Source organism: Haliotis asinina, chromosome 4 (genome assembly GCF_037392515.1).
Source record: "Haliotis asinina isolate JCU_RB_2024 chromosome 4, JCU_Hal_asi_v2, whole genome shotgun sequence".
Lineage (NCBI taxonomy): Eukaryota > Metazoa > Mollusca > Gastropoda > Lepetellida > Haliotidae > Haliotis > Haliotis asinina.
Window position 1 is genome coordinate 15,354,923 of NC_090283.1, and position 17,317 is coordinate 15,372,239.

Here is a 17,317-nt window from a genome sequence, read left to right on the forward strand (position 1 = left end):
TGATACTGGAAGTGAGCGCACGCAGAGAGAGCCTGGAACCAGTTTAGTACCGGAAGAAGCGCTTCGCGAGACTTTCAAGACATAACTTCACAAAGCAGAAGGTCTTGATATACTTGGAAAACCGCGAGGCCTGTGCTTTTATATGTGTGTAATAAAAGATTTCAAGAGTATTTTCACGGAGCTGGATTAACCTATGCCCTGTGGGCTTCATGCCTTTAAGTTATTTTCGGTTAAAGGGTTGAATACATGGCGACAAATAACATGATTCAATTGTATCTGTTCCTTTGCCATTATCGGGTTACATTATATTTTAGAATATTTAATAATTCCAAATTCGCTATTGATATTATTTAATATTATTATTTAAAATGTGAGGCGGATATCAAACTAGTGCCCATACGTGTTTAATACGTGCGTTATGTGGACATAAAGGTTACTGAACAACTTTCTTAACCTCTGTAAGCATAATTTTCAACATGGACATACGCCGACACATGTCACCGTCCCAGTTGATCATGACATTGATCACTGGATTGTCCTTAGCAGACTCGATTATTTACAAAACGCATAGCTGGTATATTTGCTAAACATGCAAAACAACAGTTTGAATGCAGAGGGTATGTGCAATATGTGTAAATGGATCATTTGAAAAAAATGTCACGGATAGATAAATCTTCGATTGTAGTTTTCTTTTGCATCAGCCAATAACTTTGACATTTCTATTTTACTAGCGTTTTCCTATAATCATTGGGCTTATTCTTTCAAGCTCTAGGAAGTGCATAAGTACCTTCAAGAACAATGGCTTCTGCATTCTAAAAAAACATCATTGACGTCATCTGTTTAAAGAACGTTCTTATGCATCACTGGATATCATGGGAAAATCAACATACGATTTTACAAAAGAACAAACAATAATATTGTCTCTGGAATTTATTTAAATATGAAGAACGCTCTTATTTTCAGTCGCGAGTCGGTTTGAACAGTAATCCGTTATGGAGTTCCGTACATGGTTGAGCCGATGAGTGAAAGGGTAAATTGTTTTACACCGTACATTACTGACTCTGTGTCATATGACCTTGTGTGAGCTTGGTGTTTGGGGTTTAACGTCTTGTGCCCGGCCTTTTCGTCCACTTTCCGAAAACTCCAAGATGGCGTCCAAAGTGGGTATTTACTGAAAAAAAATCAGTATAATGTTGTAAAAGTGCTTTAAGCGGTGTAGAACCATTTCCTCTGTCTCTCACTACCCGCTCCACCCCACTCTGTGTGTTTGTGTGTATGAATGTGTGCGGCTACCGACACTAGTTTCCTGTTCCAATGACGGGCGTTAGCCAGGGCGACAACAAGTACCTCCCTTTGCATATGATGCAGTAAGGGGTTCCTTTCACCAGTGCCACAGGAAGATAAACAATTTGATCAAACAGTGTCAGGACAACGTTCAATCCGTTAAATGACTTTGAACCAGGTTGTTTCTCAAGTTTGGATAATTGCGTTTTAACTAGAATGTCCATATGTTGATAAGATGGGATTTTGCAGAATGGCACTTTGAAGTCGAAGTCGGCAACAAACATTCACGTCCGTATCAAGTGTGTGAGGGAGTATAGTTTCACGCCGTTTTAGCAACATTCCAACGAGTACATCAGAAATGGGGTCCACTTCTAACCCTGGTCCTTGGCGTAACGAGCGGACACTTTAACTACTAGGCTACCTCAACGCCCTGTATCAAGTAACACATTGACAACAAGACAAGGAGACACAGCGATGGCTTCAACGACAGACTTAGCCCGTTATCGCGTTCTGCAACTCAAGACACATGCTAGAATGAAACGTACCCCAATCACATGGCAACGATATCACAACGATATCATGTTTCGAAATATTCCACATTGGCGTTGCTTTGACATCTGGAACAAGATCACGCGAGACTTGTCTCGAGATGAAACTGAGACAAGAGGTCACAAGGCGAGTTTCATCGCATTTCAGTGCTTTGCTCAGTTCCACAAATTGCACTGTCTACCTCTTCAACGATGAAGCCGCACATCCTGTTTTCTTTCCTGATAGCGATATGCGTTTCACAGGTAAGTTGAACACAGCGTAAACTGCTGGGAAGGTGGTATAGTGATTGAAGCCTTTGTTTCCCATGCTGGTCGGGGTTTTTTTTTGTTTTGTTTTGTTTGGGTTTTTTGTTTTGTTTTGTTTTACGCCGCACTCTCAGCAATATTCCAACTAAATGGCGGCGGTCTGTGAAAAATGGTGTCTGGACTAAACAATCCAGTGATTAAAGTCATGAGCGTCGATCTGCGCAAATGGGATACGATCACACGTGCCAACCAAGTCAGCAAGTGTGACTATCTGATCCGGTTAGTCGCCTCTGACGACAAGCATTAGATACTAAAGATCAATTGTATCCTGGGTCTTCACGGGGAGACATGGGTTACTGAAGATCAGCTCCAACCCAGGTCTCCCCGGGTCTGATCGTCACTTTAAATGTTGTTTATTAACACGGTGTGTACGGTGTGAAGTGTATCCGGCTGTCTCCCATAGCGGTGTAGGGTTTATAATGTTTGACATCTCTCATTGTGAATATCTGAGGAGCTATAGGCATCCCCTATACATTGACATGTGCATGCAAATATGTATAGACATATCCGAGGTAGCGAAGTTAGGGTTATGTCCCTTGGCTGGGCCAGGATTTGGTGATCGACATTTCGAGTCAAATGCTGTCTCTGGGTATCATACATGTATTTTCTACTAAGATGCAAACAGCTCACATTGGATTCACTGACATGACATTTTCAACGGCTTGACTGAGTTTGGTTTTATGCCGCTTTCAGCAACATTCCAGTAATGGGCTTCACACATTATACCCATGTGAAGAATCAAAACTATGTCTTCAGCGTCACGAGCGGGCGCTTTTCTACAAGACTATCCCTCAGCTTCCTTAAACAGCTTGAGATACAAAGTCAGGGCCCGCGACTAGCCAGACTATCCAGCGATGAAGGTTACAGCTGGCGTAAAGCGCAAAGTATCATATGTCAGGAATAATCACTGATGGCACCTAATATTCACGAAAACTCGATCCCTGTTGAATGAACTGATGAGTGAAATTTTTAAGTAAGTTGAGTAAGCTGTCATTATAACGAACTAGGAATGGCAAATTTCAGTTCGTTATAACCGCAGTTATCACTCATTTCGACTGCAATATAAAGCAAGTGGCCTATATTTTCGAAGCTTTCTTAGCTCAAAGATGTTCGTAAGTGCCACGGATTAACACGATTTTACTACCATCTTAGAGCTTCTAAAATCTAGGCCCAGTTCGTTACATCCGTCGATTCAGTATAAGCGTATTTTACTATGATGCATACTGTCGGTGTAAGGTATCTCAAATGTATCCCTGTCAAATTTGAAAAAGCATACTATTTGTTTAATTTTACTGATCGCCTGAATTTATAACATGTTCCAATCGGGTAAGTTTAAACTAAATCAGTTTAACATTTAGCAGTACTATATATTTTCATACGTACGTAATGAACCTTACGTGTACTATGTTTCACATTTCAGAGTTCAAGTCAGACGCTAAGCGGCCGAAATCTCAAAATCACCACAATACACGTAAGTTATAATTAATCGTAACTGCTTTGGTCGCGTTCCAGATTGCGACCTTAGTGCGAAGGAGATATTAGCACTCATGGTTTAACATATACTTACAAAAGCTGTCCAAAACTCATCATCCTGAGTCGCATAAAGATTAGCGAAACATGATGCCATGACACCACACCTATAGGGATGCCATTACACCACACCTATAGGGATGTCATGACACCACACCTATAGGGATGCCATGACACCAGACCTATAGGGATGCCATGACACCACACCTAAAGGGTTGCCATGACACCACAATTACACGGCTACCAGTGAGCGGGTTAGGCAGCTAACCATGTGTGCTGGCGATTAGGTGCCCGACTAAGGGTGCTGGTTCGAGTTCCGAATGGGACTCAGCAAAATAAGTACAAGAATCTTTACTTTTCTAAGAAAGTATAATCTCAAATAGGTCGTATGTTACATTGGATCTATTTCTAAATGGCATTGTGTAATCATAGCTTTCGGCCGTAGGAGCCGTGCCAATGTACACTTATCAGAGGGATGACAAAGTACGCAGTCTAAACTAAGAGTTGTCCGACTTACATTTGGAAGTCACGGTGGTGGAGCGGGTTAGGGGGCTATCTTTGTGTGCTAGAGACTAGGTGCCTGATTCTGAATTTGAGGGTTCCAATCCCGGATGGGACTCAAACAAACAAGTACTACAATTTTTACTTTTCCAAGAAAGTGTAATCCCAAATATGGCATATGTTACATTTGACATGCATTGTGTAATCATATGTCTGTACTGGAACTGAATCAATTCATGGATGTCTGAACTGGAACTCCATCAACAAACGAATGTCTGAACTGGAGCTCCTTCAACTAGATGGTGTCTGAACAGGGCACTGTCATCTTATGGAAGTCTGAACAGACTGCAATCGAACTCCATCAACGTATGGATGTATGAACTGGAACTACTTCAACTAAGGGGTGCCTCAACTGGACTTTATCATCTTACGGATGTATGAACTGGATCTCAGTTACCTTGGGGATGTCTGAACTGGATGTCTGAACGTTATGGATGTATCCTCGTGTCTGTTTTTACTTCAGGCATCCTCGTGTCTGTTTCTACTTCAGGCATCCTCATTCGTGATAGCTTCCCGAATACAAAAGGTCTTCAGCAATGTCAGGATTGTTATAAGAGGTGACTAAAAGATCAATATTAAAGCACAGTCTATCTTTTTATTTTATTCTAAGTGTATTTAGATGCCATTGCATGGTTAACACTCAGATCATAGAACAGGATTAACGGCGACCCAAGCAGGAAGGTGACATTTAAACACACCATGAAGCATGTACACATGTGTTGATCGATTTAACCAGAGCAAACATTGCGATCCTAAACACCCTTAACCAACACAGCTTTACAACTAAGATAGAGATGAGAGAAAACTAGATATTGTGGATATTTGAGTGGAGATGATTCAGTAGCTCATTAATGTATTTATGCATCATAGTCTAAGTGCAGTTTCCGTCTCATGGCATATTAGATTATAGAGAGGAGTTAGATCGTGACACAACTCTATCCGTCGGCATGTGAAACCTTGTAACTACCTATCGCGTATTTAATCCAAAACTTGGGTGAGTGAGCCACTGCGTGGGTGTGTGAGTGAGTGATGAGTGAGTGAGTGGGTGATTGATTGAGTGAGTGAGTAAGTGAGCAAGTAAGTGTGTAGATATGTGAGTGACTGAGTGAGTGAGTGGGTGAGTTTTGTATCAGTGTCTGAGACGTGTACTCGACCAGGAGAATAGTATTGACAAATCTGGGAACGTATGACCAGGATTCGAACCTAAGAACACAGGTTCCTATCGTGCCCAAGACACTCAACTCGGCGACTTGGTGTAAGCTCGTCGTTAAAGCGATCGTCACGATTCTTCACATATTGTCTTTCTGTTGTCTCGTGCCGTGATATTTCTGGAATATTACTAAACGCCGTGTAAAATTCACTCACTCATTCACTCACTGCCAATTACGGCGTCAAATCCTAAAGGAATTTGCCATACGTGTCCTCAACTCTGGGATGAAGGAAGGTTTAAGCATGGTGGTACATTTTCATAAAATAGTTTGGATCAAACCATACAAAATATGTTAGCAGTGAATAGATCCTCGAAACAGGCACATTTGGCAGACAGCCTCCCGGTCGCCAAGATTCACTTTTCATTGCACATGGCATGGTCCGCTTACGACCTTACTTCTGGTTTTGGTAAACGTGACACATATCTTGTTTTTCCTCCACATTAACCAAACACTCCGTGACAAATCTGAGGCAACAGACAAAGCGGTGTGACATCTTCCTGTATCTAAAAGTGTTGACGACTGTTATGAGAAAAAGATAGGAGTAATATTGATTTCTTTGACACAGAATTTGCTAGCCCCTCCTGCAAATAGTGAACTACTGTAACTAATATTCACAGTTTATCTACGATCGATTTATTTATTTCAGCGTTCATGCTGTTGTGATTCTCCCCTGCATAAACAGGACGACAGCGTCTGTCAGCATTAACATGTGATTAACGTGAACGATATGTATCAGTCACTTGTCCCCATCCGGTGTTTTTGTTCGGTGTTAACTGTATTATTTGAACAGTCTCACGGCATCCCTCAAATAATCGCCTCAAGTATCGATCTTCTGAACTGCCTTAACCATGTTTTTCGGCCAAATCGCCTCTTTCAACAAGCAGATCCGTGAAGATCCGGCTTAGAACTGATCTTCAGTATCTTCTGTCGTAAGAGGCGACTAACGGGATCGGGTGGTCAGACCCGCCTGCTTGGTTAACACCTCTCGCCGTGTCCCAGTTGTTTCGATCGATGATCATGATGTTGACCACTGGATTGGTCTTTAGCATCTTCTGCTTCTCGTATGAGGCTACTAGCTGGATCGGGCAGTCAGGTTTGCTGGCTTGGTTAACACCTGTCATCGTAGCCAGGTTGTGTAGATCGGCACTCATGGTGTTGATCACTGGATTGTCTGGTCCAGACTCCTTTATTTACACGCCGCCATCATATAGCTGGATTATTGTTGAGTGAGGCGTTAAACTACAAACAAACAAACAAACAAACAAACAACAAGCATGACTGAAGTGCTCATGCTTGACATCGTAGGCTCAATAATAGGTTTGTTAAATTCTCGGCAGATATACTTAATTAGGCCATCGGTTTGAACACATTTCACTCTTTGTCGCGCAAGAATCTTACGATCGTGGGTTCAAATCCCAGAATTTCCTTGGTCTTGGAGTTCATTACAACTTAGAGGCAGTAGGATATAGCACGGTGTTAAAACATGGGAGTAATATATTAAGTCCCCGCCATGATATTGCTGAAATTCAGGTAAAAGAAAACTCACCCGTCACTAAAATGTAGCTGTATGTTACATATCGGATTTCCTCCCTCATAAAACAGACCCACCTTAGGCATTAGTTTATGAAATACATTCATTACTTACAGCTTACGTGATTGCTTCATCGTTTTAATTGTCTTCTAGCGGCCACTGTTTGTCCATTAGAATAGCAGCGTATATTAAGTGGTGATGTTAAAAAAAACCGGTTTGGCCATGTTTCTTCAGAAAACATATAATATGGCTTTAAACGGATTTTCAGCAACACAAATATTTGTATTTCCTCCCAGTCCAAAATCGATCTCAGTCTGTATATTTGATGTGATAGTATGATTTCCAGAAACTGCATCGTCTCAAACATGGGTAGTTAAATAAATTTGCTTGACATCTGAACGACTGGTATGAATTCAAAATTCGACCAGATTATGATTCAAAGCATCTTCAGGGCTCGCATTCGTTGACCCATTGCAAGTTGTCATCGCTCACGGAGGCATACACTTTACTGACTTTCGGATCGCCATTATGACTTGTAATTGTCTGCAATTTGACTTTAATTATTGATGATCATACATTTCAATTTTAAAATCTTTCAGATATTTATAACATGTTTTTTTCAATTAAACTGATTACCAATTTCAACAAGAAGTGACCGCTTTTTTTCGGTTCAGCGTATTTGGTAATTTTAGGGTAATGCGAAAAACAGGTAATACCTAGGAAGTAAAGACATGGAGATATCATTTCCATCAAATATTCTTGAGGACTTGTCTGATGTCGTCCATTCTCGAATTCCTTGTCAACTCTATCGTAATCAATGAGTATTGGCCGCCATGTCATTAAAATTGTCAGGCTAGTGTGTGACGGACATTCTGATTGGACCGTTAAATGTAGCGGAACAGCTTCTTTCGTTTCAATAAATTTAACGTTTCGGCGTAGACGCTTACATCGTTATCAAGCAAGCGATCACAGCTGAAGCGGTGCTTAATCAGGGCCTAGATTTTCGAAACTCTCTCTCTCTCTAAGGTAGTCGTAAGTTAATGTTAATGTATGTCACTTACGACTACATCAGCGCTGAGAGAGCTTCGAAAATTTATGTCCAGGGTGTTAGCATTTACACTAAAAGGTTGCAACTATCGCAAAAAAAAAAACAATACAAAAATTTAAAAAAACACACACTTACCATGCCCTGGGAGACAATCATGACGTTTTCAAACCACCGCAATCCAGTGATTAACAGCATGAGAATGTCAAACAAGTCATGACCACAAGATCCCCTCTTTGGATGCTGAAGATCAATTCTAACCCGGATCTTCAGAAGGGCACAAGATCATTGATGCATTCCACGGATCATTCCAGGCTCTTGGGTAATTGTCTGAACGCACAGTACACTACACCGCTAAACCTTGGGTGGCTTGCCCTCTCCCGAATTATCTTCAAGATCTGTATTACCACCGTGGCTATCCTTCAAGAACGTGATCTATCTTTAGTCTTCCAAACGTCCTCTTTGATCATGAGGGAACACTATTTAATCAGCCTCTGTCTACTTCTGTGATGTCGGACCGGACCTTCTCAGTTTGCAGTCGCCAGTGATGAGTGAGTGAGTTTAGTTTTACGCCAATCAGCAATATTCCAGCTGTATCGTGGCGGTCTGTAAATAATCGAGTCTGGACCAGACAATCCAGTGATCAACAACATGGGAACCGATGACATGTGTCAACCAAGTCAGTGGGCCTGACCACCCGATCCCGTTAGTCGCCCCTTACGACAAGCATAGTCACCTTTTATGGCAAGCATGGGTTGCTGAAGGCCTATTCTGTATGGTGGCAGTCTGTAAATAATCGAGTCTGGACCAGTGAATCTAGTACCCAACAACATGTTCATCCAGCTACGTAATTGGAACACGTTGACATGAGTCAACCAGGTCAGCGAGCACGATCACCCCTTCTCGACCATTAACCTTGTTTTACTGAAGATCAATTCCAACCCCCATCTTCAATGGTATTGCCAGAGTTGGAACTCTTTCAGGCTACCGGTGGGTGAGTGAGTGATATGGATTTATCGCCGCTTTGACCAGTATTCCAGTTTTGTCAGTGTGGCTTTTTAGTCAGAGAGATGCATGTCATTGATAATTTTGATTTGCTTTGTTTTGAACCACCATCTAAAACATGATGCTTTACAACTTTAGAATGTATTTTCGTTTTTGACGACAGTGCCCAACGTGACATTCTACTAAATTGCTGGGACAATACTACTGGATTTACAAAATAACAGTGAGAAAAATAACATTCATTACTTGAGATGATCATATTTAAGTGGCATGTACTATAGCTTTTTCCCAAAGCGTTCATTCAGGATCGGACTCATTTTCCAAAAGTCACAGTACACTGAATACCCAAAATCACCGAAAATGACCACCCGTTTTCATTCCAGTTTTTGCTTTCCGATGTTTAAATTATCATTTCTAAGACATTCTTCCAGTAATGATTGAACCATTAACCAGTAATGAGTTGTACATTATTAATGCCTAATCATACAAACTGGGTCTCACTTCCAACATTCAGAAGTACCCTTATAAGTCAGGTACACTCAAAAAACACTTAAAACCCCCAAGGAAAAACAAGACTGTAGAATTCAATTTGGAAGATGTTAGCTACAGTGCTGTTTCTGTTCAGCGATGACTTTATTGTGCCAATTACTTTATCTTCGAGATGAAAACTGATGCATAATTGATCGGTGTGTGCTTTTTGTGTTCAATGTTTGTCGTTGTCTCGCGTTTTTCTCTATGACATAGTAATTTCATTATCTCGTTACCGATCTTTAGGAGTGGGGGTAGGTGGGGTGGTGAATGGGATGGTAGGGGTTGGGGGTTAGGTGAATGTTGATTCGTCAAGGTCCCTGTGAGAATCGAAAACATTGTACTCTAAGGACCAACTGGGATAAAAGAATGTTCTTTAGAGTTAATGGCATGTCGCGGTCGATTTGGAACGTCGGATTTAATGTGTTGAGACGAAGTAACATCTGTTCTTTCACTGAGCTAGCGAATGAATTAGTGAATTGTCATTGTGCCACTTTGCAGAATGTAACCAGCGAGCCATTTCCAATACACATCCCAGGTCGAGAAACCGGTAGTGCCTCTATGCTGGGCCTATTGGGTTCTCTGTTGTCACGCAGACACAGGTTCGATTCCGCCGTCTGATATTGCTGACATGTTGCTAAAGGCGGCATAAAATCATTCTTACTCACTCACTCGCTATAGAGTGCTCTGAATCCCGGCCAAGATACGGTTATTAATAAGTATGCGAATCCAACCTGTTTAAGATGGTTCAATTTGTTTACAGAGTTGCGCCCCTTGCTAACGCAGGCGATCCATGGCCTTATGGTCGATCCCGGTTTATCTCCGTTACGTTTCTAGGTTAGTCTGCACCATACACGTGGTAATGGTTGGAGCCTTATTATATGACTTGGAGTCTTATTAAACTAGTGCTCAAAAGAAATGTCCACAATTTCATGCCATCGAAAGTCGCAGGTACTACTGAATTGACCTTGAAAACACGAGAGGTCATATTCTGCACTTTTGCACATATTCACCAGGCAAGATTTCTTGCAAAAAGTCATCAAATAAAGGAAATCAATGTCGAGTGTGACCACCATTGGCATCAATGCAGACCCCAACACGTCGACGCATTGATGACATAAGACGTCGAATGACGTTAGGCGTGATACGTTGCCATTCCTCGCCGAGGCATTGTTCCAGTTCTTGAACGGTGGTAGGTGGCGCTGGGCGTCTTCTGACATGCCGATCCATGTAGGCCCATAGGTGCTCGATCGGATTCATGTCCGGGGACATCGCTGGCCATGGCAACCCAACGACGTTGGCGTTCTGAAGGAAGTCGTTTGTGAGTCTTGCTGTATGGGGTCTTGCGTTGTCGTGCTGGAAGACAATACCATGTGGCTGTTGCCGGATAACTGGAATCACAACTGGTCGCAAAACCTCGTCTCTGTATCTTCGTGCATTCAGGTTGCCATGAATCGTCACAAGTGGCGTTTCGAGATCACCGCAGATCTCTCCCCACACCATCACACTACCGGCTCCAAACGGTCTGGAGTTTGGTGCTAAACGTTCACCGACGCGTCTGTAAACACGAGCCCGGCCGTCATTAGTATACAGAGAAAACCTACTCTCGTCCGTAAACATCACACGCTGCCAATCACGCATCTGCCATCGTAAAACTCGCCTAGCCCATCTCAGTCGACGACGTCGGTGTTGAAGAGTGCGGTGCACACCACGGTAGGGGCGACGTGCTCGAATACCACGTTCCCTTAGTCGTCGGTACACTGTGTGTCGACTGATGCGGTGTCCTAGTGCCGTCGTTGCCGTTGACGTCGCCGTCACAAAACGATTCCTCAGATGAATTGTCCTGATGTGGCGGTCCTCAGCTGGCGTTGTGACACGTGGTCGACCACTCCTAGGCCTGTCTGATGTACAGCCTGTCTGCCTCAAAAGCTGCATAAGTCTCGTCACAGTTTTTCGGGAACAGCCGAAGGTTCTTGCAATGACGGCGTTGTTGGCTCCCTGTTGCGCCATTCCCACAGCTCTCTCTCTCTCTTTCTATCTGGCTCAAACGTGGCATAGTTCTTCTGTTTTTCTAAAATACCGAGGCCGTTGTATTGTGTTATGGAATAGTGTCCCAGGCCGTCTGAAAATACTTTCTCACTCACTAACTCACTCACTCACTCACTCACTCAGAACATTAACATGCCAAGAGGAAGTGAACGAATGATTTCGGTAGCTGTACGTGACATGTATCGGCTTGTACCATCGCCGAGTTATGAGGCATGTGAAAACATTCTAAATATGCACGTGACATTTGTGCCATACGTGGTTTATTTCATTTGTTTCACTGGATACTCATCCCGATAAGATCAGGCTGTTATAAATATTGAATATTACTACTAAAAAGACTGTTCATGAAAATATCAAAAAGAAAAGTGTTCAGGTTTGCAGATGAACATCCTGACTCAACAACGGGCGATAACTCACTTACCAGCATCTTACCTGAATTAGGATAAAACAATGTGGTATACTTCGTTGTTGTTCTCTTAGATGGTGATTCATAAACACATGCTCATATTATTTTAGGTTTTGTTGTGAGAGGTTTTGTTATGAATGTAGAAAGTGTTTTGTCGCTTTGTGTTTAACGTTTTGTTTTGAGCTGAGCTTAATTACAAATTCTGATTCTAGGCCCCACCGTTTGTGATTGTCAACAACAACATATCTCAGAGCAGGTTCGGTGACAGGTATGAAGGCATCCTTGTCGACATCATCAGCAAGATCGCCAGTCAGGCCAACTTCACCTACGACATGCACGTGGTTTCCGACAACGCTTACGGCTTTGAGACCACCCCGGGACAATGGACTGGCATGATCGGGGAGGTGGTGGACAACGTGAGTAGCATGGAGGTGTGGGGGTGATCATAGGAGATGGGAGTGAGTGAGTGAGTTTAGTTTTACGCCGCACTCAGCAATATTCCAGCTATATGGCGGCGGTCTGGAAATAATCAAGTCTGGACCAGACAATCCAGTTATCAACAACATGGTCATCGATCTGCGCAATTGGGAACCGATGACATGTGTCAACCAAGTCAGCTAGTCTGACCACCCGATCCCGTTAGTCGCCTCTTACGACAAGCATAGTCGCCTTTTATGGCAAGCATAGGTTCCTGAATGCCTATTCTACCCCGGGACCTTCACTAGTCACGAGGAGATAGGCGGTAGGGTGGGGTGTGTGTGTGTGTTGGGGAGAGGGGGAGGGGGGAGGGGGGTCTGGGTATGGGGGTGGAGGAAGAAAAGACCATCTAGAGCGTGTGATCGTGAGTGAGATCAAGTTTGTAAGATAGAAACCTAGGTTGAGAGAAAGAGACATCAGCTTTTATAAGGTTTTTTTTCTTTAAAAGGGTACAAGGTGGATGGCGTGTCATGGACTGGGAAGATAAGTAAAGATAAGGAAGAAAAGTTGGATGGTTGTGTCGTGAGATGGGTTACGAGGTTACCTAATGGTAGTAGGAGACTTATAATTCGATTCGCAATGTGGAAGGATTGTTGTTGTAAAATTATTCAAATGTCTTTGAATGCATAGTACTTGTGTTTGTATATTTTGTAGCTTCAAGTAGCACTTTCTTTGTTCAAAACTTCAAAGTTTTCATGATTTCTTCCGCCAAGTACCTGTTTTCATCCCTTTCCACCGCGCTAGAAGCGGCTTGGTACTCATCAGGGAGCTGAGAACAATTCTCAAGTCCACACTGACCAGTGTAGGGTATCGCATTGGTATATCATGAACATATATATATGGCAGCAAGTCGATACGATGCGTGTTGTTTTGTTTTGATTTAGTGAAAACATTCAGCTAGATAAATGTGTTATCACATCGCGTCTCGGGAAATACGGGGTTTTATCAGTCCCTCGTAAGGTTGTATTCGCCACGCCACGCCACGCCACGCCACGCCACGCCACGCCACGCCACGCCACGCCACGCCATATAGCTGGTCGAGGGAAATACGGGGTTTTAACAGTCCATCCGGCTCGGGGAATACAACCTTACTCGGGACTGATAAAACCCCCTCGACACGGGAATATATATATTATCAGATTAAGATAAAAAATGCAGCAGAAGGGGCATCGGTGATCCTGCTCAGGGCTCTTGCGTCTTATACACGCAGCCCAGACAGCGAATGGCACTTCTCCCGCGAAACGCTGCCTAGTCAAACCCACAAAGAACTTTCCATTGAACACTGCAGCCTTTTACGTGTCAGGAGGGCACTAAGAAGAAATATTCTGATGATAGTGTACTTGGGATGCAAGCGAGACATTTCAGATCAAGGTCCGCGCATTTAGTATGCTTTTCCCGAATCTTGCCAATCACATTGCTATCAAAAGGGATAGAAAATTTAATGATGTAGAAAATACAATGATCTTATTATTCGCCGCCGTTGTAGTCGTCTTCGTCATGGTTCTGTTATTTTCTTCTTCATTTTTATCGTTTTCGACGTCGTCCTACTCTTCTTCGTCATATGGGATACAGTGGGGTAGCTTAGGGGTTAAAGCATGCTATTGGGTTCGATTCTCCATATGGGTACAACGTGTGGAACCCATTTCGCCCGCCCATGATAGAGCTAAAACGACGTACAACCAAACTCACTTATTCATACACACTTAGTTGTTATCGTCTTAAATTTTTTATTATGATTACTTGCAGGTTGCAGACATCGCAGCAGCCCCTCTCACCATCGCATCAACCAGGGCTGGCGTCATCACCTTCACCCAGCCCATCATGGACGCCGGCGTCCGTATCCTGTTCAAGAAGCCCACGACGTCCACGTATAACCAGTCCCTCCTCATCCTCCTCTCGCCCTTCACCACCGGGCTGTGGTTCATGATCCTCGCATCCTTTGTTGTGGCAAGTCTCATCTTCTTCGCTATTGGAAAACTTAGCCCGTACGAGGAACTTCAGGACAATCCCCACGTCGGAGACGACATTCCCCTCACCACCACTCTCATCAACGCCTTCATCTACACCATCAGCTCCTTCATGCACCAAGGTGAGGGCGGTGTGGCAACCATATCGATTAAACCAATGCAGGCACCGTTGCTGATATGTTACTAATCAGTACTCCGTTAAACTGTTCTAGTGTTAGAACGGTTCATAATTTGTTCTGATTCCTATAGCCATGTTTCACGTGCGTCCTCGCAGACATAAGTGTAAAATTCTGGAAGTGACAATAACTTCCAAAATTCATATCACCTCAACACAATCATATCATTTGTTTTAAACATATTTTTTTTTAAATCGTACAAATCATGCTATCCCGAAAGTGTCCTCATCCTACTTCATTGTTAGTTTGTTCGTTAAACGCCTCATTCAGGAACATTCCAGCCTTTTGGTTGGTTCCCGTCTGTAAATAATCGATTCTGGACCAGACAATCCTGTGATCAAAAGTATAATCATCAATCTACGCAAATTGGTTACGATAACATATGTACCTGTCAGCGAATGTGTCTATCTGGTCGTGTTAGTCACTTCTTACGACGTTGAGGTTCAGTGCTTGCACGGATCTGCATTCATAGATATCTTAGTAAGTCAAACTAAGTAAAACAAACAATGACAAAACAACTTACTTTTATTCCAGAAAGAGCTGGAGTTCCAAGATCCTCTTCCGGTCGCATAATGTCCATCTTCTGGTGGATCTTCACCACCCTCGTCTTCACCACCTTCGCCGCCAACTTCACAGCGTTCCTCCTCGTCCGACCCCCTGACATTCGCACCATCCCCTTCATGTCCTTCGACGAACTGTCCAAACAAACGGAAGTCAAGTTCGGCACGTTGTCCAGGGGCTACACCAACTACTATTTCTCCAAGTCAAAGAGACCCTTGGAACAACGGTTGTGGAAGAAGATGTCCTCCGACGCCACCCTCCTTTGCAACACCATGAGCGAAGGCATTGCCCGAGTCCGAAAGGGAAACTACGCCTTCATAATGGAGGGTCCCTCTGCGGAATACTACTCCGGTCAATATCCTTGTGATACCATGGTCATTGGACAACCCTTGGACGACAGAGCCTACGGATTCGCTTGCGGACAGAACAGTGATGTGTGCACCCTTCTCAATCCTTACATCCTGAGACTGAAGCAGAACGGTTACCTGGCCAATAGGAAACGAAAATGGATGAAGAGTTACCAGTGTAGCTTTGGGGGAAAGAATGAAATTAAGATCCGTGGAAGTCCTGTGATCGATGTGTTTGGTATTAGTGGCATTCGGCTGGAGACCCAGTTGTCCTTCAACAGGTTCTCCGCTGCTCTGTTTATTCTCTTGGGCGGTGTTGTGCTAAGTTTGGTCGTTTTGGGAGGGGAGATATTTTATGTTAGTAAATTTGGTCTCCCTCAAAAGTAGTTTTGGAGATATTTCTTCAGTGTTCAAATGGATCTGTGCAGTTGAGGTTCAGTTGGTGAACTGTATGTTGATGTAAAGTTGATCGTTATGGGAGTCGAGATGCTTTATCTCTCAAAAGAGATTTTCCAGATATTACTTTTCATATTGATAAGATGGGGTGTATGTGAAAGTGGGTTGATAACGTAAAAACTGTATGTTGTGGTCTCTGTCAAATGCAGGTTTCACATGGAGATATGAATGCTTTATAGTATAGTCCTCAAAAACGGTATCAACAGAGCTGTTTAAGACATTGTATGAGAGAAAACATTGTACGACAGGGGCATCGTGAGTGATTCCTTTTGAATTTTCTAACATTCTTCGTCACATTGTAGGACGAGTTGATGGTAAGGTGAATCATTTGTCAGTTTTAAACGATACTTGAAATATGACAGGGACACGAAGAGTTAAATCATTTGACTGATCATCTTGAGACCAACTCAGCTTTCATGAGATCTGAACATTCCTAGCCTGGTGGGGTGGTGGGGTAGCCTAGTGGATAAAACACGTCCGCCGAAGACCTGAGTCCGATTTCCCACACGAGTACAACGTTTGAAGCCCATTTCTGGAGTCCCCTGTCCTGATATTGCTCAAACATTGCTACCGGCCTAAAATTGTATTCCTGTACTCCCTCACCTAACTGGGAATGCCAGCCTTCTCTTATACAAGACACGACTGGCGTAAATAAAGCGTTCAGCTTCATTTATACAAATTCAAACTCGTTACTGATATATATAAATGTGTGTTACTAATATGATTGTAGTCTCGAATTTTCCGTATGTAGTTGTAATAAACATATTGATTCAAACAACGGTTGTTTCATTTCGTTCTCCAGGGATCGCGAGATAGGTGGTTCAGTTGAATTGTTAGTAATCGAACTTGGTAAGGGTAAATGATGCAGACACCGCCCTTCTTATATCCGACAGCAGCATCTGTCTCTGGGTATTAACCGCAAACATCTTCATCAGGAATCCTATGCTTCTGTTTGCCATGTTGTCATCGTCATGTTTTGTTCTTGTGTTTGCACAACACTATCTTAGCGCTAAGACAGACTCTCATACCTTAAGAAGTAAGTTGATTATATCAATATTTCGGCCTTAATGTATGCAAGTATTCGCTATTCCTGGGTCCGAACCCATCAGTTGTGATTCATGGTCAATACTGTGGTACGGCAGTACAACAGATAAATAAGCAGTTATGCAAACTGTATGAATTATGCTAATTGAAGGATAGGATTTTCTTGCTGTTTGTGTACCACCTGATTTCATCACTGATTTCTTTCAGCGATTATTTACACTAGTCACAGTTGCATTTCTTCTCAGATATCGAGACTAGTTATTGTCTGATAGTTTATATTTCACG

At 42.9% G+C, this 17,317-nt stretch overlaps 1 protein-coding gene across 1 annotated transcript; it reads left to right on the forward strand.

Annotated features, from left to right (window-relative positions):
• Nucleotides 1-1,891: 1,891 nt before the first annotated feature.
• LOC137281313 (glutamate receptor ionotropic, kainate glr-3-like) lies at nt 1,892-16,763 on the forward strand. The gene is made up of 5 exons (XM_067812486.1): nt 1,892-2,075; nt 3,559-3,609; nt 12,217-12,420; nt 14,228-14,570; nt 15,159-16,763. The coding sequence occupies exons 1-5, from the start codon at nt 2,025-2,027 to the stop codon at nt 15,917-15,919; spliced, it is 1,410 nt and encodes a 469-aa protein (XP_067668587.1). The 5' UTR covers nt 1,892-2,024; the 3' UTR covers nt 15,920-16,763.
• The last annotated feature ends 554 nt before the right edge of the window (nt 16,764-17,317 follow it).

Coding starts and splice junctions, on each gene's coding strand:
- LOC137281313 (XM_067812486.1), top strand. CDS start 2,025: ATGAAGCCGCACATCCTGTTTTCTTTCCTGATAGCGATATGCGTTTCA. Junction 3,610..12,216: donor TCAAAATCACCACAATACAC/GTAAGTTATAAT, acceptor TTCTGATTCTAG/GCCCCACCGTTTGTGATTGT. Junction 12,421..14,227: donor TCGGGGAGGTGGTGGACAAC/GTGAGTAGCATG, acceptor GATTACTTGCAG/GTTGCAGACATCGCAGCAGC.